This window comes from Marmota flaviventris, chromosome 5 (genome assembly GCF_047511675.1).
Source record: "Marmota flaviventris isolate mMarFla1 chromosome 5, mMarFla1.hap1, whole genome shotgun sequence".
Lineage (NCBI taxonomy): Eukaryota > Metazoa > Chordata > Mammalia > Rodentia > Sciuridae > Marmota > Marmota flaviventris.
This window is the reverse complement of record NC_092502.1, coordinates 31553966-31579835: the sequence shown is the minus strand read 5'-3', so window position 1 is coordinate 31579835 and position 25870 is coordinate 31553966. Positions and strand designations below refer to the sequence as shown.

Genomic DNA, 25870 nt, shown 5'->3' with positions numbered 1-25870 from the left:
TGTTAGCAAGTCTTAGAATTAGGTCTTCTCATCCTTTGTCCAGCCTCTCTGAGGACATGTAGGTGGTCAAAAATTTTGCTCAAGGGGCTGGGATTATAACTTAATAGCAGAGCGCTTGCCTAGCATGTGTGAGGCACTGGGTTCAATCTTCAGTACCACATATGAATAAATAAAATAAATGTCCATTGAAATCTAAAAAAAATTTTTAAATAATTGTGCTCAAACCGGGTACAGTGGCACATGCCTGTCATCCCAGTGGCTCAGGAAGCTGAGGCAGAAAGATTGTGAGTTCAAAGCCAACCTCAGCAAAAGTGAGGTGCGTGCTAAGCAACTCAGTGAGACCCTATCTCCAATATAAAATCGGGTTGGGATGTGGTACAGTGATCAAGTGCCCCTAAATTCAATTCCTGGTACCCCAAAAACAAACAAAAAATTGTGCTCAGGATCTAAGATGTTCAAGATGAATTGCTGGATTTCCATAGATAGCAGGGCAAACCCACACCAGAGACCATCTCCACTCACGTGTGGGAGGGATGTTCATGTGGCCACCACGTCTGAAGGCCTCTAAACAAGCAGACTTAAACCTTGCCAGGAACCAAAAGTCTGACTGACAACCAGTTGCCATGGGGCAGAGAGAGACTTTTTTCCAAAAAAAAAGTTGCTTTTTGGTATTTGGTTTCTTTGAAGCTTTGTTTGGGGAAGGGGGAAGTTAAGTCAAAGCTTTTTCCATGCAAGTTGTTTGCCAGGCATCTAACATAGGCTTGCAGGCAGTTACTGGCCTAGATCATAACTGTTGTTTGTGTGTGTGTGTGTGTGTGTTTTCTTCTCAGTTCTGAGACCTGTAATGGGGTAGGAGTGGAGAGGTAGGGTAGTGAGCTGGTCCTGAGCCAGACTCTGGGGGGATTCTGAAATTAACATAATAAGGCAGCATTCCCAAGGGAAATTCAGGCGATTAGATGTACAAGACCACCAGTCTGGTTCTATCCAAAAAGGATATGAGGAAGCGTTGCTCTGTGGCCCTTTCTACGGGCCTCTCTTGGAGTCTGTGGCCTGGAATGATTCTGAGCCTTTTGCTCAGAATTGACAGATCCATAGAAACAGAAAGTGGTTTGCCAGGAGCTGAGAGAAGGAAGAGTGGGAAGTGACTGCCAATGGGCATGGGATTTCTCTTTGGGGTGACGAATACACTCTGGAATTAGATGGTGGTGGCAGTTGCAACTTTGTGAATATACGAAAAATCGCTGAATTGTACATTTTAAAATAGTGCATTTTATGGAATGTGAATTACATCTCAATGACAAAAAAAAAAAAAAGTTGTGGCTTTTGACTGTTGCAGAGGCTTAGGCCACACTCCCTGTCCCTGATCCCATAGTTATCCTAGTACCTGGGCATCCTTCCAGCCCGGGGATCAAGTGGCAGCTTTAGTGTGAGGGGCACAAGGGAAATGGTGGACTTATGTGTGGGGCCCTGGCCATAGGGCTCACCACTGAGTCCCAGGATTGAAGGCCTAGTGAGGACCATGGGAACAAGCCCTGAGGGAGCAAGAGGAGAGGGTTATGAGCAAGACCTGACTCTAGCAGAGGAAGGAAGTGCTGTTGACAACGGTCCCCCATCTGGGGAGCTGTGCAGAGAGAAGGTGTAGGAACACCACCCAGCCCTCTGCCCTAACAGAGGGGCACAGTGGGCTTGCTCTGGGATATTAGTGGCAGTTGAGCACCAGCCCAGGTTGGAGTGAGGATTGTGAGAAGGGAGTCTGGTACCAGGTTGCTACCAGGTTCTGGGAACCCAAAACAGAACCAGGCTCAGTCCCAAGAGTGTCCAGCTGAGCTGAGAGCACAGATTAATAAATCCAGACAGGATTTATTCTGTCTGGAGAAGTACTGTCAAGTAGGCCTAGCTGAGGGGTCTGGACAGAGCTTGCCTGCTTGGGCTGTGAACCAGGATCCCCTGAGCAGCATGCTGAGGGCTGCAGGTTGTCTAACAGATAAAGCAGGGACTGGCATGCTCCTGGGTGCATCCTAGATCTTCCACTTCATCTATGAGCACCCCCAGCCCTCATTATTTCCCATCCAGATGGCACAGTAGCCTCTTCCAGGGTCCATCTGCATCCCTGTCACCCTAACCCACAGTCCAGACTCCATGTAGCAGCCAAGGGGTCCTTTAAAAGCAAAATCAGATCACGTCTCTCACCTGATTAAACTTCAGGGCCTTCCCTATTAGTCTTGGAGGAAAGTCCAAATCACTTACCACAGCCTCAGTGCCTCATTACCTCCTTCCTCTCCCTCACAGCAGCCCCTCTAGCCTGATGGGTTTGATACCTGGCCAGCTCTTCCCACCTCAGGACCTTTACATTTGTTCCCTCAGCTTGCACTTCTCTTCCCCAGCTCTTGGCATAGGTGCCACCCACCTTCTTAATCCTCATTTGAGAGGATTAATTCAGATAGTTGTCTCCTCCTCCGATCATTCAAGCGGGATCCTCCCTCATCCTGCCTCTGGGCCTTGGCTGCCTTGCCCACCCTGGCAGCTCTTCTGGATGATGTGGTTAGCATAGCTTTAACACACTCGCCATGCTTAGCCAAAGAGAGCTTGTCTGCAGAGGCATCCTGGACCTTGTTTCCTCCATTTTTGCAATGGGCTCATGAGCCTTCCTTGTACTTTTTGGAGTGAGGACTAGCAGCTTTGCCAGAGAGATGCCCAGGGAGGTGCCAGCATGGCCTGGGCTGGGTGGGAACAGGCTTTGTCCATGATTGATGCCTTCTCCCTTGCTATCCTAGTTCTCATGGGACTATTGGTGGCTAGCAGGTTAGGCCCCATGTGGACTCCCATCTGGAGGGCTGTGTCTCCACTCTGGGCTACAGGGGTCTGAACCCTGGGACTGGGGACTCAGGTGTATGGGTCCCCTACTTCCTGCCTGACCTCATCCAGGGATTCTTCAGATGGGAAGTGTTATCCCTGGGGCCAGCATGGGAGCCAAAGCCACTTGCTCCATCCTGAGAATCCCTTTTCGCCACCCCAAAACTTGATCTGAAAGAGACTCTCCTTCCTCATCCCTTTAAAGCCCTTATATAAGGTGTGAGGAATTGAGGCTGTTTTGTAAGAATAAAAAGGGAGATGACCCTCATGGTCATTAGCCTGGAGCCACCCTTGGACCTTTGCTCACATGGTCACCCCTGAACGCACCCCCTTATTCTTGCTGTAATGCTTCCCCTGGTGTGTGGTGCAGGCTTCCAGCAATGCCCATGCACATCATCTTTATTCATAGCATCCCTCCTGTGGCTCCTGGCTCACTCACAGGCCACCTTCTTTATCAGGAGGATGAGGCTCTGGACAAACCACTCCTTAGTTTCTGTTTTGATTATTTTCCTGGAGCATAATACCCCCTGAGAACTATGGGGTCAAGAAGTAGGAAGAATCACAGTGTTCTGCAGCCCTGTTGCCCCTGTTCTTGGTGGGTTCCAAGCCTGTGACTGTTCCCCAGCCCTTGAAGTGCCTAAACATGACTGATACGGAGTCTTGTCTTTGTCGCTCTTCATTTAGTCTGTGGTGGATAGTGGGACCTCAGTTTGTTTTGAAGTGCATTTCTTTCCTGACTCAGAGGCTGTGTGGGATTAGCTGTGGGATCTGGACAGTCTGTAGACCCTCCTCTGCTGCTCCCAAGCTGGGACTGTGCTTCCACCCTACTGCTGCCTACAGTGGGCCAGGGAAGTCCCATAAAGGAGGCCTATCCTGCAGACCCTGGTGAGAGCCAGGCTTCCTGCTCCACCTTGTCCACAGGGCCAGGGAGGAACGGTTACAACTTTAGGGCAGCCTGCTGACCCCTTTGGAAGGGTAGGGCAAGCTAGCTCAGCAGAACAGAGGGGGCATTCCCAAGGCCCCGGGGCTGACAAAGAGCTCTGGATCGGTTGCTAGGACCCAGTTCCCAGCTCTTCCTGGGTTCCAGTGAGCTGATTTGAGCCAGCAAATGAGGATCTTCACACCGGTTCTGCCTACTTCCCCAGCTACAGAGACTTGGGTGTGAGGGGAATTAAAAGAGGGAGGGTAGAAGCCCAGCGACCTGGGAGTTTGAGTCCAGTATCAGCAACTTAGTGAGGCCCTAAGCAACTTAGCAAGACCCCCTGTCTCAAAAAAATAAAAAGGGCTGGGGATGTGGCTCAATGGTAGAGGTTTAATCCTGGGTTTAATCCTCCATACTGGAAAAAAAAAAAAAAAAAAAAAGGATTGAACATGGCCCCTCTGGGACTCTTGAGAACACAGTCCATCCCCTTCCTCTGCAAAAAGGGAGATTGAGTTGAGCTATAAGCAGGGATTCAGGGGTGCTTGTTGAAAATCACATAATTAGCCAGGCACGGTGGCATATGCCTGTATTCCCAGTGGCTCGAGAGGCTGAGGGAGGAGGATTGTGAGTTTAAAGCCAACCTAAGAAAATTAGTGAGACCCTAAGTAACTCAGTGAGACCCTGTCTCTAAATAAAATAGAAAAAAGGGCTGGGATGTTGCTCAGTGATTAAGCACCCTGGTTTCAATCCCTGCTGCCAAAAAAGAAAGAAAAGAAAAAGAAAAATCACATAACCACTGAAGTCAGGTTGGGTCAGGGATGGGCCCAGAGCCTCCTTAGGGTCAAGGAGAGCCACAGCATCTCTGAGCCCCCGCCAGCTGCTGCGGTCCCAAAGCCATAAAGTCACACCCCCTCACACCTTGTGACTGGTGCTTCCTGCCACTGTGTACAAACAAGGCTCTGTTGGAGGAAACAGGTGTTTTATTAGGTCACAGGAGCACCCCCCACCCAACAGTACAGTACACAAATCCTCGAAGAACAACCTCTTTTCTGCAGGTGGAGACAGTGATGTCAGATTAGGGAAGGCTGCTTGTCAAGCCCTTTAGAGGAGTGGAGGGAGGGAAAGCATTTAGTCTACTACTGCATCTGCTACTCTGGCTGCGTGGCCCTGGGCAAGTTACTTTGCCCCTCTGGGCCTTAGTTTCCTCATCTGAAAATGAGGCTAATGAGGGTTCCACCCTCCTTGGGTGACTGGCATGGCACAGTGTAAGTGGTGCCCACGTATAGGCTACTGCTGGAAGACTGACACTGCATAAAGAACTCAGAAGCTCCAGTGCTGCTGAAGCTCAGGCTGGACCAGAGCCCTCGATGCTTTCCCTTCCCTGCCGAGAAGCCAGCTCCCCCAGGGGTCACCCTCAGCCTTCCTGGCCCTCAGGCATTTAGCTGGGCTCAGCCCAGAGCCTGCTGGAATCTTGAGTCCAAACTATTTATTGAGCCCCTTCTGTGTACCTGATCTGGTTCTGCACAAGGGGAGGCTATGCCTGCCCTCCCAGAGCTCAGTCCTGGCAAGGCAAGAGGACCCTCATTGGAGGACTCATGTCAGCCCTGAAGTACTGCTTGAGCTGGATATAGGACACAGAGGTGCAAGAGGAGCCATGGGAGCAGCTTAGGAAGCTTTCTGAGAGGAGTTTGTGCAGCCGATAGTGGGAGAACACTCTGGGTGGAAGCTGAGCAAAGCAGGAGAAAGGCAGAGATAAGTGTGTTCCTGATCCCTAAATGGCAGTCCCAAGCTCAGGGTCTAAGAGGGGCGTGAAGTGAGGTTAGAAAGGTTGTCACTAAGGCCACAGCATGTGAGCCGATGCCCAGCAGTGCTGGTTCCAAAACCTGGGAGAGACTGGAGGGCACATGCAGTGTGTTGGCATCCTGCAGGGCAGAGCGGTGTCCACTGCAGATGGGCTGAGTTGGACATGGAGGGCCAGGGAGGCAGCTAGGGCAGGGTGCTGGGAGGGGCAGGGGTGATTGATTGGGGGAATGAGAGCAGAGCTAAGGGAGGGGTGCCTTTGGACTGGAGAGACTCAAAGTACTGGCTAATCAAGGCAAGAGTACCCCCTCATAGTGTAGTTGCCATTTTACTGTTAGTTCATTTGAGTCCAGGGGCTTGGTCCCCTGTTTACTTGGGGAGCCACACCCCAAAGGTCAGTGGCTTGTTTGCTTAGGCCCCTCAGGGTGCAGAGAGCACCTCTGCCCCCCATTTCCTCCAGCAGGGCTCCGAGATCATCAGGGTCTGGAGAGGATCTCAAGCATATTGTCAGCTGCCTCTTCAGACACTTAGCGGCTTCATCTCAAAGACCTGTCATGCTTGAGGTTTGACCTGGGAAACCACCTCCCTCTCTTAAAAAGGTGTGGCCCGCATCAGCCCCATCCTGCAAGCAACCTTCTGCCTGGATGGTTTGTCCTGTCAGAGGTTTTGCACCTGCTCCCCTGCCCCTGGTCCAGCTAGAACATGGTTCTTCTCGTGGCTCAGTCCCCCAGTGGGTGGAGGGTGTCTGTCTTGCTGAATGGGGGACTAACCCTGGCGTGGGGCACAGCAAGGAGGGGTGTGAGCTTGGTGCTTCCCTGCAGGGAGGCTGTCCCACCCATGGAGATTGTCTGTTGAGCTGCACCCACAGACTTTGTTTCGGATCCCAGAGCAAGCCTGGTGACCCAGCCTGTGCTTCACAGCCAGAACTCCCTGGAGATCAGAGGAAGCAGACACACTGCCAAATAAGCTTCCTCCTGCCCCCCCCTTCCTCTTCCTCCCTTTAAAACAGACAGCTCTCTCCAAGGGCAAGGGAGCTGTCTGGGCCCCACACTGTCTGCTTCCAGATGACATGTGTACAGCAGAGGCTCCAGGCATGGGTGGGCAGGACATGGCCCTGGGAAACAGGGGTGGGGGCTTGGGGATTAACTTGGTATGGCTTCCCCTACGCCACCATGTCTGAGCTGGCCTGGTGCCAATGGTGGCAAATCACCCCTCCCCAAAAAATCCAGTTTTCCCATGGGAGCAGGGGACTTTGCTGGGGAAGGAAGCCACCTCCTCCCCTCTGTGTGACCTCTAGCAAATGGTTTCACCTCTCTAGGTCTCAGTTTCTTACCTTATAGTGGGTGGGCATTCCTGGCTACGGGGATTTCTGAGGTTCATAAGGTGGACTGGAGAGGCCTGCTGGTCACCTGCACCTCAGTTAGGATTAGCTGGGCATTGCAGGGACTACACCAAGGCTAGCCTCGCAATCCTGTCACAGAGGCCATGCAGAGGGAGGGACAGGTGATGGGAGTCCATAGTGGGGACGCTGAGTAACTCTGACCTGGCTCTGGTGGCCATGGGCCCAGCCTCCTGGCCTGCTGGGCCGCCATCTGAAACGCATTACCAATGCTTTGTAAACTCCACATCATTTGGCCACATGAAAGCTTGGAACCTAAAAATAGCCGCTCCCAGAGGACGACCCGCATTGGTGGAGCTCAGCTGACCTATGCACGCACACCCACCACCATGCCATCTCCCTTGCTGGGGAGCCCCGACTGGCAGGGCCACACCTACACACCCAGTGTGGGCAGCCACTGCCTCAGGCTGCTTTATCAGGGCACAGATCTCACCCAACTGGTCAAGGCTCCAGCCCTTGAGGCCTCACCCAGAGCAGAATGTCTGGAGGAGTCAAGAGAAAGCTGCTGAGGGTGTGGTGGTAGCCTCAGGACCCTTCCCCAGACATGTCCATGCCTGGAATGCCCATGGGAAGGAGATTCCTTAGAACGCTAGTTGAGGCACCCTACAGATGAGGACGTCGAGGCCCAGCAGCATTGAGGGAAGCATGGGAAAGGGGACCTTATACTTACCTGGCTACTGTCAGGTGGGGGACGGGAGGGCCACTGGCTGATATGCTGGTGAGAGAAGGGCAGGCCCTGCCTGGTCCCCTGGTGTCTGGTGGAGAGTCCGCAAGCAGGAGGGCCTCTAGGCTGCCAAGGCTGACTCTTTGCCCTGCTTTCTGTGGGTTCTCTCTCCCTATGTCTCTGTGACCAACTGCAAACCACTCTTTTCCCTAAAAATAAACATGCTTATGGGATTGGGGGAAGCTTTGTAGCTATCAAAGGAAATAATAGGGTGTTTAAGAAAATTACATTGCGTTTTAAATAACCAGCATGAAAGTCATTAAGTTTGAAGTTTCATTCAAATCAGATGGCTCTGTGGCTGGCTCAGTGGCCAGGCAGGCAGAAGGTGGGTGGGCCCTCAGATGCTAAGAGGCACCCTGTGGAGAGGGCTGTGGCTGCAGCTAGATCTCTGCTGGATACAGCCGGGGTCCAAGGGAGCTGGCCAGTTGGTGTGTGCTTGGCTGTGGCAGCCACCCCAGAGCTTACTGGCAGGCTTTGAAGCAGTGTGCGGCCTTGGGGACCGCCCAGCTGTGGTGGGCAACCCTGTGGGTGGAGATATGTAAACAGATGGAGTGGGGAAAGTAGAGGCGGCCATGTTGAAGTGAGGGCTTTCTGGGATGGTAATCTGGATCAGAAAGGGCTGGAGAGCATCCATAGGGCCCAGGCTTCATCTATTCCTTTCACCACTAGATTCTCAGAGCCTAGTACAGGCCTTGTTATTAGTAGGTGCTCAGTAAACAGCAGTTGAAAGAACCACAGTCACAATAACTTGTGTCTAGAACTTTCCCAGTGCCAGGCCTGTGCCAGAAGCTGAAAAAGTAACTACTGTTATTAGCCCTATTCTTCAGATGGGGAAACTGAGGCTCCAGAGAGGTTAAGAACATGCTAGAACCTTGAAGTCAGGATTTGGACTTGGGTCTCTTTTGCCCAAGGAGCCCATGCTCCTTGCTGCTCTGCTCCCTCTGCTCTAGCTTGTGTGTTGGTGAGAGCATTGCGGGCCAATGAGGTGAGTGTTAGTTAACCCCATATACTGTTGGGTTTGTGAGCTGGTCCCTCTGGTCCCTCCTATTATGTGCCATTGGCTTTTCATTGCCCTCCTTGGGTGACCTCCTAGCTCTGAATCTGGTCAAGGCTCCCTTTCTTTCTGGGAGTCCTTACAGAACTGGGAGAGCTGCCTTTTTCAGTTGGGAGGCAGGATCCTGGGGCTTCTAGGAAAAAATGCAGTGTTTAAAAATGGCCTTTAAGATTGATTCAGGTTGGTACATGACAGAAGCATGGTTAGGAACTGCCTATCGTGGGTTCTTTCTTTTCTCCAGTTTTAGTCCTGACTCAGCCCAGAGCTTGCTGCTAGACCTCTCTGGGCCCAACCTCTTGCCTCCTTCTGTGCAGCCCAGTTTGGGCTAATGGGTTTCATAGGCCCTGAGTCACTGCAAATGGCTGGACTGAGGAAACAGAGGGAGTCCCAGGGCATGGCTGTGACACCCAGGGGAAAAGCTGCTTGGGACCAGAGCTGCTCTCAGCCTCACTGGGGTGTTTTGAGAGCAGATTCTTCTTACTGCCGCCTCCCACCCCCTAGTTCTGGCATCACAGGCCTGTCAGGAGCTCAGCAATCTGGTCCATGGTAATCAGGCTGCCGTCCAAAGGAAACCAAGGACCAGCAGCCCGGACCTGGCACAAATCTGGCTTTCCTAAAAAGTCTTTGTCTAGGGACATGCTTGCTTTTTCTTATTTTTTTTCCTTTACTTTTAGTTTGTTTTTAACTAAGCACACATAAAAAATAATAGCCCACACAAATATTAACTCATCTCCCCTCACCACAACCCCATGAGGTGATGGACTGGAGACCAGAGCTGCCAGTGTGGAGAGACTTGCATCTTTTAAGTGCTGGAGGAAGGATTTGAACCCAGGCATGCTCCTGGTTCCTCCTATTATGTGCCATAGGAATCATGTAATTGAATTACATATAGCTGGGTCCTCTCGGCTCCCCGATCCCATTCCTTCCCACTCCTCACCCCAGGAGTTGGTATTTCACCCACTCCCCTATATCTACACACTGTTACACCAGGTGTGCATCTGGAAGAGTTGTTTGGTGTGGTTTGTGTGAAATCCCTAACTCAGCCTCATTAGTGGTGGTGCCTCAGATGGCCCCTAGGGTAGTTGGAGTAGTCCAGCCCCCCTCCCTCTGCTTGGGTGTGAGCCCCTTGAGTGAGAGGGGCTGGGGTGGCAGCATTCTGAGTCCAGAAACCTCCAGCTGCTTCTTTCCACACCTTGCCTTTCCCCCCTGTGGATAAACTGCTAGACTGAGTCCATTCAGAGCCCCAAGGGCCTTAACTGGCAGTAGCTGCAAGGGTTAGACCCAGGGAACTTCCAGATGTGGCCTCAGGGTAGAACTGTCCTCTTTGGGTAAGAGGCAGCTGAATAGTACATGCGACATGTAGACCCGTTTTGTTTTTGCTTGCTTTTTCTTATTTTTTTTTCTTTGCTTTTAGTTTGCTTTTAACTAAGCACACAAAAAAAATATTAGCCCACACAAATATTAAATCACCTCCCCTCACCACAACCCCATGAGGTGATGGACTGGAGACCAAAGCTGTCAGTGTGGAGAGACTTGCACCTTTTAAGTGCTGGAGGAAGGATGCGGGCTCTTGGATGGCAAGATGGAATTGGGGCAAGAAAGCAGAGTTGAGCCTGGGCAGATTTCCAAGTTTCTTCTCTCCCACCCTTGAGCCATTGCTGACCGTCCTTCTAAGCCCGTGCCTTTCTGGGTCTTGTTTGGACTTTCCTGGCTCTCAATCACAGGCATAAATAAGCCCTGGTGAGAGCCTCCCCATCTTCTAGCAGCTTCCCACCCATCGTCCGTCCGCATATAGAGTGGGAAGGCCACAGGCCCTCTGTAAGAGGGTAATTTAACCTCTCTTTACTTCACTCTCTTCATCTGCAAAATTTGCACAGCAAAGTGCAAAGTTGGGAAGACTGGTGGGATTCCAGGGTGGGGTGGAGCGCTGTAGACTGCTAGGCACTCAGTAGGCCCCTACTGGTGGCATCACCATCTCTAATCCTGTGCCTTTTCTGTTCTCTTCCTGCTTTTCTGCAAAGCCAAACTTTCTGCAAAACCTTCAGCTTTGCCCCCAGGGATATAAAGCTTCTGAACTGTTTCAGTGCCTCCCTCCAGAGCCCTGGTTCCTTTCCCTGCTGCCCCTTCCTTTCCTTCAGGCGAAGCTGGGCTGAGGCAGTGCTCTGGCTTGCCTTGGTCCATGGCAGGCTCCTGGATGGCAGGGTACCGAGGAGGAGCTCGGTGAGTAACCACTTGGGCTAGGGGGACGCCCATTGCCTGGCTGCTGTAGAGTCCCCAACAATATGTTGGTAGCATCAACTAGCAGCTCAGCTGCAGCAGCTCCCGGAAGCTTATATTTTCCTCTGAAAACATCCTGTCCTGAGGGGCGTTCACCTCAAAGAGGAGGAAGGAAAATGCAAGTAAACGAATGCATAGAAACCACGAGAGGCCATGGGCCAGGCCAGGCAGCTCAGCAGGATTCAGCTAGCTTTGAGGGTGCCTCTAGAGCTGGCCTGTGGTTTTTGCCAACCCTGCGTGTAGGGACTCTAGTCCTCACCTCTGCTGTGGCAGGCCCTGTTATCTGATGTCAAGGCCAGGCAGCTGGTGGACTGGCCACACACACCTGGCAGGGTTCTGTTACCATGGCAACAGCTTGTTTCAGCAGGTGGGACTGAAGCCTCCTGGTCCAGGAGGGTGTGGCCTAGCCATCCCCTAGCCCTTCCAGGTCAGCTGGCCTCATGGCTGTGGCTCTGTGCTCTGTGGTGGGCGTCTGGCACAGGGCGTCCAGCGTGCTGTGAGCGAGAAGCTTTCGGGCTGTCCTCTGGAGCACCATGTCCTGGGCAGTAGGGCCAGGAGCGGGGGCTGAGGATAAAAGAGCATGAGTGAGGGCTCTAGCAGCCTGGTCCTCCAGGCCCCGCTGGGTATATCAGCAGAGGTGGGGTCTGCAGGAGCCCACAAATCAAGAATCTTTTGAAGGTTTAGGGGACCTGCCACCTTCTGGGAAGTTCGTTCTCATGACCCTGGCCTCAGAGAGCATCCTACTCAGCAACTACCCAGACTGGAGCATTTAAGCACCACTGGTTCTGGATAGTGGCTCCAGACACAGGCCTGAGAGGGCTGCAGGGCTGTCTGGAGCCAGGAAACGAGCCCCTGGAACTGATCAGGGTCAGTCCCTGGAGCCTAGTTCCCGGCAATGCAGGCAAGAGAAGTGAGAATTGAAGGAGGCCTTTTGAAAGAGTGATTCTTGGGATACCCCAGAGGAACTGGACAGGTTTCTCTCCACAAGAAGAGGGTGTTTTCTAATTTGTACATAGGCACTGTATGAACTAGCCTTTGGTCATTCTAACTCCCAGAGGCAGTGGGAATGGGGAGGAGACCAAGGAGTCTTGGCTGCTAGGTGGGATGTTCCCTGACCCTAAACAGTGATCCCAGCTTCTCCCAGCCTCCAAACCTTTGTGCTATTGTGACACTATGCCCAGTCCCAGCCTAGATTGCTGTACCTAATGCTGCCATGTTTCCCGAAGCACCATCCCACCCCCCATGCCTCCACACTGCTAGACCCAGCCTTGAGGGTTCGCTTTCATTCTTTCAATAAAAACAATGCAGAGTATAATCCCAGACCTAAGGCGGGGCAGGAGGCAGACAAGGACACAAGCAACTACAGCAAGGTGTGGTCGGTGTTGCAGTGGAGGTACAGCAGAGAACTCTCCTTAGACAGGAGGACAGGAAAGGCTTCTAGAAAGAAATCTCATTTATATGAGCCCTGCAAGATGGATAGGAATTGGCCAAGATGAGTTGGGAAAGAGTGCCCTGGGCAGAGGGCACAGCATGGTCTCTGGAGCCAGTAGTCCTCCATGGCTGAAGCATGGAGCAAGAGGAGGGCAAAGGAGAGGGTGTGGCTCTCTGGCATCCTTGCAGACCTGAGAACTCAGAACAGGGTGATGGAGTACTGTATGACACAGGCAACTTTCTCACCTCCCCAAGCTTCACTTCCCACGTGTATGAAATGGGAATATAAAATGCCAGCCTCACATGGCTTGTCACATTTGGCATTTATATTACTCAGCTTCACCTCTGTGCACTTGCCAAGCAGAACAATAACCATAGCAATACCCACCCTTCTGTCTAGTCAGTGTCTGTCCCTGGAAGGAGCACAAGGCCTGAGGTGTGGCTCTGCCATTCCTTCCACAGACTTTTTTTCCCAAGGGTCTCTCCCCAGCTCCATGGCATGCATCAAGAACAGCCTTTTGACTGAGGAGCTTGAAAGATTTGAAGTCACAGTGGCAGATGAGTACACAGGGGCATGCAGAAGGTCTGGGGGGCACTGAGAATTCTAAAGGCCTTCATCCCACAAATCTTCAGTGAATGTCTGCTGAGTACAGAGCCTGGACAGCAGAGGTATCTGGCAAGCTGGAGGCACCCCTACTACGCCACAACAGGCCAGCATAACTGGGGTGTGATGGCTAGGACCTTAGGGCCATATCCAAATATCACCATCAGATGGGCTCCCAGTGCCAGAGGCCCTGGCAGGCAGTGTGGCCAGAACTCATACCAAGGGTCCCTGACCTCTAGAGCATTTTTTGGGTCAGGAAAGCACTGGCTCGGAACTAGAGCACTGGCTCTAGGACTAGTACAGTGCCCCCCCACACTGCACCCCCCCCCCCAGCTTATTCTGTCCACAACAACAAGGCCCCAGCAGTGCAGTAGGTGACATCCTAGCTCTGCCACTTACTGTGTGTGACCTTGAAATTCAGTTTCTTTATCAATCAAATGAGGATAGTAACTATCCGTGTTATAGATTTGTTTTAGGAATATCCTAGTTAAACTCAGGTGCTCAGGACTGGGCCTGTCACATGGTAAACACTCAGCATTCAGCTGTCACTAGTAAATGCTCTTCTGGGCTTCAGTCTTTTGCTTGGTACAGAGTAGGAGCTCAGTTGTACACCTGAACAATCACGCATGCTGATGGATCCTGGTATGTGAGAGGTTCTTCTCCTGCAGTCCCTGCCATAAGGAGGCCTTCTTGGGAGGGCCTGGTTAGGCAGATCATGCTCCTCTAACCTCTTAGGCTCGAGCCCAGAGGAAACAGCAACTTTCTTCGCTGGGAAAGTGTTGTGGGGCTCAAGTGTTTGGGGGTTTTCAGAGTCAACCGTCAGAGGCGAGGGAGTTTCTCTGCTGGTGGTGGCAGGGGCTCTCAGCGTGCACACAGCTTGTGAGCACAGCAGACCGCTGCGGTCTGCAGGGAAAATGCCGACTGTGTTTATTTTTCACCTGAGCCTGCAGGAAGTGGGGGGGGGGGGGGGTTGGGAGGAGGCAGGGGCAGCCCAGCCAGACCCAAGATCAACTCCAGAGCAGACACCTACCTCAAGAGTCCCCCATTTCCACCTCCCTCTGCCTGGCCCTTTCCTGACTTCAACCTGCAAAAAAAGAGGACGACACACTAGAGCACCAGATGAGAAATTTCTAGCCTATGGAAAGTGTCCCTAAAATGGAGGAGCACCTTTGGGATGGTAGACTTGAGTAGATGTGGAGAAAGGTCTTTGAGCAGTAAGAACAATGTAGCATCAGGAAGGACCACCTCTTCTGGGGGTGAGCTGGGTCCAAGCATCCAGCAGGAAGCTGGACAGTATTGGTGGGGACTGATGGGTGACTCTCAGACAGCCTTAGGGTCTGAGTCCTGGACCTGTCCTGAAGTGCCACAGGCTGGTGGGAGGGGCCATGAGGGCTCAGGCAAAGGCAAAGAACAGGGACCTGGGGTATCTTGAGAGAAGAGTACAGACATTACTTATGTATTAATGCATCCCATCATGCTCTAAGCCCTTACTGTGTACTCTGCTCTCAGAGTAAGAGAGATGATGTTGTGCTCTTGAGGCACTCAGGGCCTGGTGGGGACAGTCCATCCAGGCCTGCCTCCCTCCCTTGGGGGCTGGGCATGGTTACCATAAGTGACCCCACCCTGTTTTCTGGAAGCCTGACCCTGGGACAGTCTTGTGCTGGAGCCCTGGAACGGGCAAGGGGAACAAGGGGCCCTGTGCTAGAGGGTTCATCTCTGGCTACTACCACTAGATACGGAGGGGGCTGGGGAGTGAGGCTTGGAGGCAGCTTGCATGAGCATGGAAAGGACTGGCCACCCCAGGCCCTCCAACTGCCAGTAAGCTCTCTGCCCCACCCCTGCCCACCCAGCACTTCTGTGGTTTGGCTGGAGGCTCCTGCTTAATGAGGCTTTTCCCCTGTTCCCAGGGAAGGTTGGTAGATAGGACAAACCCATTTCCCCCAGAACTCCCATCATTCCACTGCCTTGTCACGTGCATACATAGCAGGCCAGCAGCTATAGTTTGAGCTGTTTTCTCTGAGGTTCCACAGGCCCAGCCTGAGCTGTGCTGTGACCTGGGGCAAGCCACCCTCTTGCTGCCTTGCAGCGGCTCTGGGCAGAGTGCATAGGACTGTCTTCCTAAAGCTGGCACCTTGGATTCCAGGCCCTGCTCCTAAGGTTTTTCAGGGTCAGAGCTGTCCATACCCAGCTTTCCCTCTAAGCTACCCAGGTCTCCTCAGTCCTAAGGGTTAAGGAGCCAGAGCCAAGTTTGGATGGTAGCGCCTTCTCTGAAGCAGGAGTGTAGACTTGAAAACCTCCTGATTCTGGAGGCAACTGTAGAGGTGTCATCCCACCTGGGGAGCTGAGGCTGGCTCCAGGCGTTTGTACCTTTAGATAGTGAATGGTGGAATGCTTTCTGCCAGGGTCTAATGTTCCTTTGTGCCCAGTTTCCCTGCCCTCAGCTGCCAAAGCCTACCATCTGGTTAGTGCTGTTCTGGGAACCTGTTAGGACAAAAAGACCTCAGGGATTTCTAGGAAGTTTCTTACTTGAATAGATGCTTAGCTTCTGCTTCCCAACTGACTTCATATCAGAGGATGGAGAAGGATGCTGGAGGCTGAAACACCTATGGGTAATCCTGGGTATTGTAAGCAAGAAGAGTGGAAGATGCCAGAGGGAGCCTCACACAGAGCTTTGCAAGCCCCAGGTGAGGAAAACAGTTAGGGAGGCCACTGGAGGATTTAGGCAGATGAGTGACATGACCTGACTTATTTGGCTATTAGAGGGAAGACTGGCGGAGGGGACAGGGAGGACACTGCTGCAATTGTCCAGGTGAGAAGTGACAACAGCTTGGACTAGGTGGGGGACAGGGAAGAAGGTAAAAGTAGGTGGATTCTAGATTTATTTATTTTTTAATTAATTAATTAATATTTTTGGCAGAAATTGAATCCTAGAGTACTCTCCCAGCTTTTTTTATTTTGTGACAGAATCTTGCTAAGTTGTCAAGGCTGACCTCAAATTTGTGATCCTCCTACTTCAGCCTTATGAGTAGCTGGGATTACAGGTGCATGCCACTGCACCTAGCAGATTCTAGATTTTGAGGTAGAAAGTTGGTCACGGGGTACGAGAAAGAGAAGAATCAAGGACGACTCCAAGGTTTCTGGTCTGAGCAACTCTTCAGGTTGGAGTTATCAACTGAGGAAGAGAGGAGCATATGGAGTAGAAAGTCAAAAGTTCTGATTTGGATATGTTGAGTTTGGGGGGCATTTTAGACCTCCAAGCAGAGTTGAATAGGCATTTGGAATGTGGAGTCCCATGAGAAGTGGGTCTGGAGATAGAAATGTGGAGTCATTGGATGAAGATGTTTAAAGCAAGAGCCTGGAAGAGAAAGGTATTGGGGAGTCAGAAAAAGTGGGCCTGTGGAGTTGGAGGGAAATTAGGCAAATGTGTAGCATTCTGAAAGCTAAGCGAAGAAACTCGGCTTCAAAAAGGAGGGAGAAACCAATTGTGTCTGATGCTGCTAAGAAATCAGGTAAAATGAAGACAGAATTGACCTGAGAGTTCAGAATTGTGGAAGTCATTGGGGACCTTGATAGTAGTTTCTGGTAGAGGAACGGGTTGAAGGAAGAATGAGAGCTGAGAACTAGAGGCTAGGCCTGCTGGGGTTTCTATAAAAGGGAGTGAGACATGAGTTGGTAGTTAGGGGAGGATTTAGATAGAAGTGGCAGCCCGTGTGCACTTTGGTAGGGATGAAATTGGACTTGTGAGGTGCTTGGCACAGTGCCTGTCATGTGGTAGGTACTCAGTGTCTGATGGATATCACATGTGTCCACACATCCCACACCTGTCCCAGCCTACCTCTTTACCTATTGCTAGCCATCTATCAGGACATCAGCTCCTGTCTGCCTGGGGCAAAAGAACTGGTGCAGCTTATAGCCTGGAGGCAGGAATGCAGGGGCAGATGGCAGGCCAGGGCTGTTGCTGTTGCTGTGGGAGCCTGTGCCCAGCTGGGAGCTTCACTTCCTGGTTATACTGGGGCTCATACCTAGCTTTCCCTACATCCTTACCCTGGACCCCCAATAGACAAGTACCAAGGAACCTGTGCTAGGCTCCAGCCATTACCAGGAGAGGAAACTGAAGATCTGAAAGAATCTGGTTAAATTCACCTGGCAGGGAATTTTACCCTAGGAGGCCAGAATACAACCACCTTCTCATTACTGTCTTGCCCCAAAAGATGTCCCCTCTTTCTTCTGTGCCACGGGTCTGAGATCACTCATCTGTACTCTTAGCCAGCAGCATCCCCAGAAACATTCTGAGTGGGAAGCTGAGCCTTGACTGGATGATGAGTCTCCAGAGCTCTGGCCTGCGTAGGTGTGCACTGAGGACATGCAGAGCTGGGCCTTGGGCATGGCAGTGACTCCCTGTGGCTGGGTTATATAGAGAGCCCTTTCCCCCAGCCTGCTGACTGAGTCATTTCAGGACAAAGAGCTGTGCGCCTAGTGTGAAAAGTGAGAGTCCTGAGGAAAGTAAGAGTGCTGAGGAAACCGGAAGACTGGGGGCTGGGCAGGTTGGCCCCACCTCTCTTGAGTTAGGGGACCAAGGTGGGGAGGTCCTGCCTGGTATCACCATATCCAGTTAGCACTGAGGTGGGGCTAAGGGTCAGACTCAGGACCCCCAGTCTAGGGGCTGGAAGAGGAAAAGCTCTAAGCCTTGCTGCCTGGGGCTGGTGGCTGTGAGTAGCCCTTATAAACAAGCCACTGGTTCTCAAACAAGCTGGATATTCTCTGGGAAAGTAGGCTAGGAAGATTTCCCAGACAGGAGAGATATGCCTCTGGGAACTGAGTGCCCAGAAAATCCAAGAGGTTTTGATTACCTGGGCAAAGTGTGGGGGCTAAAGGGCAGAAGATTGCACTGCTGGACACAGGGTGGGTTGAGTGGTGAGGCCTGTGGTTTTGGCTAGCACCACTTCTTTGAAAGTTGAGCAGCCCACACTGCTCACTGCAGCTCTGCCTATATGCATGTCCCTACCCTCATGACTTCCTCCTTCAGGACTCCCCAAGTTCACCTGCCCTCCTAATTTTTCAGAACAAGGCCAATCAGCCAACCCACAGTGTCCCCCAACTGTCTCCTCTCTACGAACATTTCAGCAGCCCACACCCCACACCTGCACCTTCGGACATCAACCAGAAACAAGGTATGGGCCTGGAATAGGGAGGGGTCTGATGTGAACAGCCTAAGGCCTTCTATTTTATAATGAGAGAACCTGAGGCTGTGCAAAACAAGGGTCCAAAGAAAATGCCAGAAAGATAATTTGGGGAGTCTGAGGGAACCAGAGGACTGGGTAGATGGTGCCAGGTCAGAATATGAAGCCTTAAAGTTGGGGTAGAAGCCTGCCCCAGTGGCAGTGTGAGCTTCTGATCACTATGAGCAGCTTCCTGTCCTAGTGAGAAAATGGAAAGTGGTGGTTGTGATGGCTGATTCACCTCCCCTCAGCCAAAGTCATTCTGAAATCTATTGTCAGCTGTAGGAAACCTGCTGACTCAAACCTGGGGGACTGGTTAGTAGGGGGGAGGCCTGGCATCCCAGGTAAGGTTCCTCTCGACTAGGGCCTACCTCCTGGTCAGAAAGCCAGGCAGAGCCCCCAGCAGAGAGGCTCCAACTGCAGAGCTTCAGTGGCCCAGGGAATGGTGAGGCCTAGCCACCACCTCCTGAGTGACTGCCTACTGGTCAACCAGTGCACTCCGGAGAGTCACCCAACCCCTCTGCCCTTGGTTCCCTTGCCTGTCAGAAGGCCACTGTTATCATGCTGGGATAGTCCTAAACAAACCAGTTTGTCTGGACCTCTAACAAAGAGAGGTTGCTCTAGGATGTAGGAACTGCTGAAGTCACCCCCAGATCAAGCTAGCCCAGTTACTTGGCTCCTCTCCATGGCAGGAGTTCACAGGCCTCTGCAGACCCCTGACCTCTCTGGCTTCTACTCTCTGACCTCAAGCAGCATGGGACAGCTCCCTCATACTGTGAGCTGGTGAGTATGGGCCCAGTGGGAAGGGGAAGGAGGCACTGTGTGGTGGTTGAACGTTGCCTGCCCTTCCATGTTCTTTACAAACACCATAGGATGACCAGCAATTGTATCCCAACCTGCTCTGAGCTAGGGGTTCTTGTGGTTGGTTGACATATTTCCTCTAGAGAGGCCAGAGAGCTGGCTGTTGGTTCCAGCCCTATGAAACCTGAACTCTCCATCATGGGAGAACTCTGGACTGCTTAGGGACCTCCAGAGCCATATGAGTATGTGAGGAAGAAAAGGTAGGCCTGAGTAGGGAGGTGACAGCATGAATAGCCAACAGAGAGGGTGCTGCTTCTCAGCTGCCTGGTGGGCAGAGGGACACTTCCCACTAGCCTCAACACCTGCTGTTGGCTGGTCTCTTCCATGGCTGAGCTGCTTGAACAGCAGGTTCCCCTTGTCCCTATGGTACCTGATTGAGCTCAAGCCCCTGACCAGCCTGTTTGGAGGGTGTACTAAGGCTAGGCCAGAAAAAGCCAGCCTGGACCCAAGTCAGAAGGCCTGACTGTGGGCCAAAGGATCTATCCTCAGCTTAAATGGGGTCTTCGCAGGCCACTTAGTCATTTACTTGTCACCCATAACGTTACCTGTGCAGATAGGCTCTCTGGAGTAGAGCAGTCAACCAGCGGAAGGAAAAGTTGGCTTCCCAGGAAGGGTAGGGAAGGCCAAAGGTGCAGCATGCCCCCTTTCCCTTACCCTACACCCATGTTCAGCACACTCCTTCATTCCCAGATTATCTTTGGACAAAGTGCCATTATAAATACAAATCCGGACTATCCTCAGGATATCAAGATGGGATGACAGTGCTTAGGCCAGGCGCGGTGGCACACACCTGTAATCCCAGCGGCTCAGGAGCCTGAGGCAGGAGGATTTCGAGTTCAAAGCCAGCCTCAGCAACTTAGTAAGGCCTTAAGGAACTCAGTGAGACCCTGTCTTTAAATAAAATATAAAAAAAGGGCTGGCGATGTCACTAAGTGGTTAAGCGCCCCTGAGTTCAATCCCCAGTTAACTCCCTAGAGTACTGTAGGCTAGTAGCTCCAAGGCCAAGAGACTTGAGCCTAGAGGGGGTATTTACCCACTTAGGCTCTAATGAAGGTCTTTAGGGACAGGGAGGGAGAGCCCTATGTTCTTAGCTCTTACCAGGCAGCACTTGGCTGCCAGACTCTGAACTGAGCCTTACTGTGTGCCAGGTAGGGTTATGGGTGTCAGGGAAGCACTGCTTCAGCTGTCTGATCCTTAGGTCCCTGACCTCTCCAAACTCAGTTTGCCCAGTGATCCAGGCAAGAAGCCAGGCAGTCACAGTGCACTGTTAGCATTGCTTTGGATGGGGGCTGTAGGAGCCCATAGGGGTACCTTATCTAGCTTGGAATCTCTGGGCTTTTGGAGAAAAGAGTGACAGCCAAACAAGACCCAAAGGATAAACAAAGAGTGAAAGCAAGCAAATTGAAGCAGAAAAGCAATCCAGACATTATCAGTAGAGGATGAGAGGCCCTTGTACAGGTATCAGCCCTATATTATCAAGGAAATTTAGGAGACAGGCTAGAGGGGCCCCAGGAAGCCTGCTAAGCTGGGTCCCAGGAGAATAGCAGTTCCAGCCCTTAAGCACAAGCTGGTCCAGTGAAATAAGGGCAAGGTGAAGCACAAGTTGCCCCCTGGTGGCAGATGCCAGAAGTAATCCCAGCAGAAGCCAATCTGTTTCAAAAACTATGGGTCAGGCCAAGAAGGTACAAAAGCTTTCCCCATGTCTGGTTGGCAGCCAGACTGCTAACAGCTGTCTCTCCCAACCACAGGCCCAGCCCTCCTCTCTACCCCCTGTCCCCTTCCTGCGGATATAGACAGCACTTCCCTGCCCCCACTGCAGCCCCTGGCACCCCCTACCCCAGGTGAGTCCCCTACCCCTGCAGCCAGGCTCCTGCTTCCTGTTGCCCAGGCTTAAGTGCCCACACAAGGCCATGCTCAGGCCAGTGCTTACCCCATGTTAGTTGTTTGTCCATCTGTCTGCCTGTCATCCTGCAGCCCCCTGCTGCCCTAATGCCTGACAGCAAAACTGGTAGGAGTGTAAGAGGCCCCTGTCCAGGCCATATGTGCAATAAAGCAACAAAGAAGCCAGGATAGCAGTGCATGCATAGCTCAGCCAGTGTGCAGATGTGTGTGCACTCACCTCTGTTCTGCATCCCTACTGGGGCATCCCGTGAGCTTTGCCCAAGTTGAGGCAGCATCTTCTACATAAGTGTCCCCAGCCTCTGTCCTTCAGGGGGTTGCCTGCTCAGGGATCCTATACCTGTGCAAGCAGCAAGGGGCACAGTGATCTCCACAAAACAGTAAGGAAGTAAGCTGGGAGGTGAGTGCACAAGTGTCCTATCATTTAGCTTATTCCCTCAGTGACAGACCTGGTGTCAAGAATATAACAGCAAGAAATTCAGCAGTCATTTCTAGTTCCACTGGAGCTCCCAGCTCAGGGTGGGAGGTATAGATACAGCACAGCTATAAGTGGGCCAGTGGGTAATCAGGAAGCCCCCAAGGAGACTGCAAGCAGGCTCGATGGGTCAGAGAGCGCCTTGTGGAAAGGGTTAAGATTTCCTGACAGGGATAAAGGGAACAGCTGTAACAGGGCTTAGCTATGGGTGGAGTGTGCTGGGAAATGGGGTAGAAATGAAGCTAGAAATGTCAGCATAGATGCTTAAGCAGGGCTGTGCAGGACTTGGGAAAAATCTGGATTTTATTCTGTGGGCAGTGGGAAGATTTCAGCATTCTTTTAAATGGTCATGCTAGCTGTGTGTGGAAAGGGCCCTGGAGGGGGTGAGGGGGTCAAGTGGGAGTGAGGAGGCCCACAGGCAGCCCCCAGCTCTTCAGCCTGACTTGGTGGCGGCAGGTGGGGAGAAGATGATACATTTGAAAGCTACTTGGGACTATTTAGTAACCACCCGAATGGCATATCCGTGGATTTTTGCAGTGTCTGTGTAATGTGTCGGGAGCAGATATTTGTATGTATCTCTGTATATGTGTGTCCAGGTCAGTGGGGATGGGGAATCTGTTCTTCTGTGTCCTTGTCTACTGTGCATGGGCCTCCATGTATGTCTGAAGGTCTGCCCATAATTCCTGGCTCAGTGTTAATTCTCTTCCTGTTTCCAGGTTTACCCACCCATCCTTGATGCTGGGCTCTGGTGTCCCTGGTCACCCAGCAGCCATCCCTCACCCGGCCATTGTGCCCACCTCAGGGAAGCAGGAGCTGCAGCCCTATGACCGCAGCTTGTGAGTAAAAACACACTCTGTGGGTGAAGGGGAACAAGAAGGTATAAGATGGGCAAGTGAGCAGATCTACTGTCAGCCAGGTCACACATGCCTCCCACCAGACCCAAGAACTGCCTGGTGGCCCCTCTAAGCCTTCTTGTGGCTCTGGCTACTGACCACTGTTTTAGCTCTCTGCTCATTCATTTGGGTCAGCTAAAAAAGAGTCCATTTACAAAGCCTTAGGATCATACACTTATGCACCCACACTCAAGGAAGGTGCTCAGTGATCAGCGGGGAGGGATTTGGTCCTGAGCAGTCTGGATATCTGTCCCTTAGGAAGACACAAGCAGAATCCAAGGCAGAGAAGGAGGCTAAGAAGCCAACCATTAAGAAGCCCCTCAACGCGTTCATGCTGTACATGAAGGAGATGAGAGCCAAGGTCATTGCAGAGTGCACACTCAAGGAGAGCGCCGCCATTAACCAGATTCTAGGTCGCAGGGTGAGGCCATGGGGCAAGTGGGTTGGGGGGACTTCTGATCCCTTTCACCCTGCTGACTCTGTGATGTACCCCATTCCCCCCCACCCCTGCAGTGGCATGCACTGTCAAGGGAAGAACAGGCCAAGTATTATGAATTGGCCCGTAAAGAAAGGCAGCTGCACATGCAACTATACCCAGGCTGGTCAGCGCGGGACAACTACGTGAGTGGCCAAACACATCCAGCAAGGGTGGGCAGGGGAACCTTCAAAATACTGTGTCTCAGGACTCAATCTCAGGTGGAAAAACAGAGCTACTGTCCTGACCAATACAGATGTGGTATAGAGGAGGTAGGGGCATGGAGAGTCCAAGGCTCAGAAGAGGCAAGCCTGGGGAGCTACCCTAAAGCCAAGCCCACACATCCTGTTCTGCACTCTAGAATCCATTCACACATGGGATGTTGCCAGTATTTGGGCCACATGGTAAGAAGGGGAAGGGGCCATTCAAATTGTAGACCAGATTGGGAGAGGGAAGAGCCCCTAAATGTACTCCATGGCAGCCTAGCAAGAACTGCAATCAAGAAACTATAGGACCCCCAGGTTGGAGGAGTGTGAATGTCCAGAATTCCAGGGATAGTTAGGCTAGGCAGTAGCTGCAGATAGCCCAGTGTCTACCTCCCTGATCTAAGTATCCTTCCTTTTTTCCCTGCAGGGGAAAAAGAAGAGGCGGTCAAGGGAAAAGCATCAAGAATCTACCACAGGTGAGGCCTTGCCTCAACAGTAGTATAAGCTCCTCTCCATGCTCCCATTTTAAGAGCAGCTCTGCTCTGACCCAGAGGGGTTAGCAGAGCACTCAGCCAGGAACCTTCAGGGCCTGGGCCCTCTGGAAATGAAGGCCTGCATTTCACAAGTCAAATTCCCAAGCAAGGAACAGCTATACTAAATCCAAGGGAAGACCAGCTCCCCTTGACACCCAGGGGAGAGGGGTCTTCATTTAGCAGGTGATATATCCTCCACTTTTGTCAGCCCTACCTATGGTTAAACTCTACCAGAAAAGCTGGTAAGTAATTGCCAGTGTGGTTCCAGGAGTAAGCCAGAGTATGCTGGCTGTCTAGTTCTGCTGAGGAGGAGGAGCAGGCTGTCTGGGCAGAAGCTGACCAAGGCCCAGGCCCAGCCCAGGTCACACAGTCTGCTAGCTAGTGCCTGGCAATTTCTCCACCATCATATCCCCATCTCTTACTCTGGTTTCTCATGGCAATGTAAAGTGCTCTGTGTAGAGGACCCAGGAAACCCACACTCTGCAGGTCTCCTTCCTGTGGGTGAATTCCTGCTTCACATGCGTGACTTTCTCAGCTGTGTTGCCCCTATAGTGGGAAGCTGGAAACTAGGATTGAGACTGTGCGGACAAAGTCTGCAGCTCTTTCTCTGAGGCTACACATAGAGTGTAAGTTGTAGCCTTAGCCCTTAAGGGAATTCGGGTCAGAAAGACTGGGCATTGGCAAGAATGAAGAAAAACTGGATAAAATAGGCAGGCAGTCGGGAAAGAGATGGACAGCCCCAGTGCAGAAAAGGCTGGATCCCAAGAGCCTCCCTGGGCTTCTCTGCAGTCTCCAGGTCAGAAGGGTTCCCACAAGCAAAAGAGAGGAGCCAGCCTGAGGACCCTTACTCCACCTCACCATTCTTCCCACTGACTCTATTGCCCAGCTGGGTTACCTCCTTTCCTAAAACCTTGCTCTGGGGCCTAGGGCTCCCACTGGGGCTGGCTGTGCCATGGAGAGGTCCATTCTGCTTGTGGGGGCTGTGGGATGTCTATAACTGGCTAACACTGATATTACCTCTTCTTTCTGGGCCCTGCTCTGCCCTGCTGCCTGCCTGCTCGCCCTCTGCCCTGCTCTGCCCCTCTGGCATGGCTGTGAGCAGACACTGGCTCGCCTAAGAAATGTCGTGCTCGCTTTGGCCTCAACCAGCAGACGGATTGGTGTGGTCCCTGCAGGTGGGTTTGTCCCCACCATCATTCTCCCTTTGCTTCAAGCTGCTTCCCTGACTACACATGTTCTGCTGGGCCTGCAGCCCCCTCTGGTCCCTCAGCCCCCTGGCATACCCAAGAGATTCCTAAGAATGGGAGTGAACATTGAACACAGATTGTGAGAGCACTTGGGTCTAGGTGAAAGCAATGGAGGAGGACATGCAGAATGTTCCAGAAAGGAAAGCAGACTTAAAGAGATGGCTCTGGTGCCAGTCAGGCCTAGTAGGTCCTTAGCAGACAGATCTGTCACATATCATTCAGGAAGCCTAAGCCCCTACTCCTAGGCCTCAAAATCATTATGGCTTTCCACTTCTTCAAAGTGGGACCCATGCCTGTTCCATCCCAAGCCCTTAAATCTGAGAAAAACGAAATGATAACATCAGACAACCACCTAAATAACCTTGTCGCCAGGCAGCCTATGATTTTCTTCTCTCATACCTACTGAGATCAGAGGGCTGGAGAGGTTAGGAGAGAGAAGCAGCATTACTCTTGGACTATCTTACCCAGAGAGCCCTGTGGCACTAAATTTCTGTTTTTTATCATGGGTATGAAAAGTTTCACCCACCAAGTGGTTAAAGATGCCTTTTTTAGGCCATACCTGACAGAGCCAAGGCTGAGGGTACTCAGACAGTAAGGTCAATGGCTCTATGGAACACTTGTTCAGCCCTCTGGTATGCCTATCTTTGTCCCTATTCAAGGGCAAGGAGAAAAAAATTAGTGGGTGGAGGCACGTGTGCATACATGAGGCCCTCATCATTCTGTTCTACTCAAAAGACCAACTGTGGCTTTGAGAATTCTAGGTTGTAATATACAAGAGTCCCAGTCCACTTCTTCTCCCCTTAGCCCTGCTCTGAAGACATGGATTGCTCAGCCAAGAACTACAGGCATTGCAGTCCTTTGCCTTAATGTAGATCTGAGTCCCCACAAACATGAAACAGAAGCTTAAAGACCCACACTAGGAGATGGCTTCCTTGGGGGGAGGGGGGCCCCCACAGGCCAAGTTACAAAAGGTCCCCACCTTGTGGTTGTTCTGAAAA

At 51.9% G+C, this 25870-nt stretch overlaps 1 protein-coding gene across 12 annotated transcripts in view; it reads left to right on the top strand.

Annotated features, from left to right (window-relative positions):
• Tcf7 (transcription factor 7) overlaps positions 1-25870 on the top strand; it is a 31278-nt gene that overhangs the window by 3571 nt on the left and 1837 nt on the right. For 8 of the 12 annotated variants that reach the window (XM_027949645.2, XM_027949644.2, XM_027949643.2 and 5 more), the window contains exons 4-10: positions 18127-18235; positions 18976-19066; positions 20893-20985; positions 22235-22354; positions 22670-22832; positions 22925-23032; positions 23520-23568. In XM_027949645.2, coding sequence (XP_027805446.1) covers positions 18127-18235; positions 18976-19066; positions 20893-20985; positions 22235-22354; positions 22670-22832; positions 22925-23032; positions 23520-23568 — 733 coding nt within the window. The remainder of the gene's footprint in view (positions 1-18126; positions 18236-18975; positions 19067-20892; positions 20986-22234; positions 22355-22669; positions 22833-22924; positions 23033-23519; positions 23569-25870) is intronic. The other 4 variants (XM_027949648.2, XM_027949652.2, XM_071612085.1 and 1 more) reach the window with 1 other exon arrangement.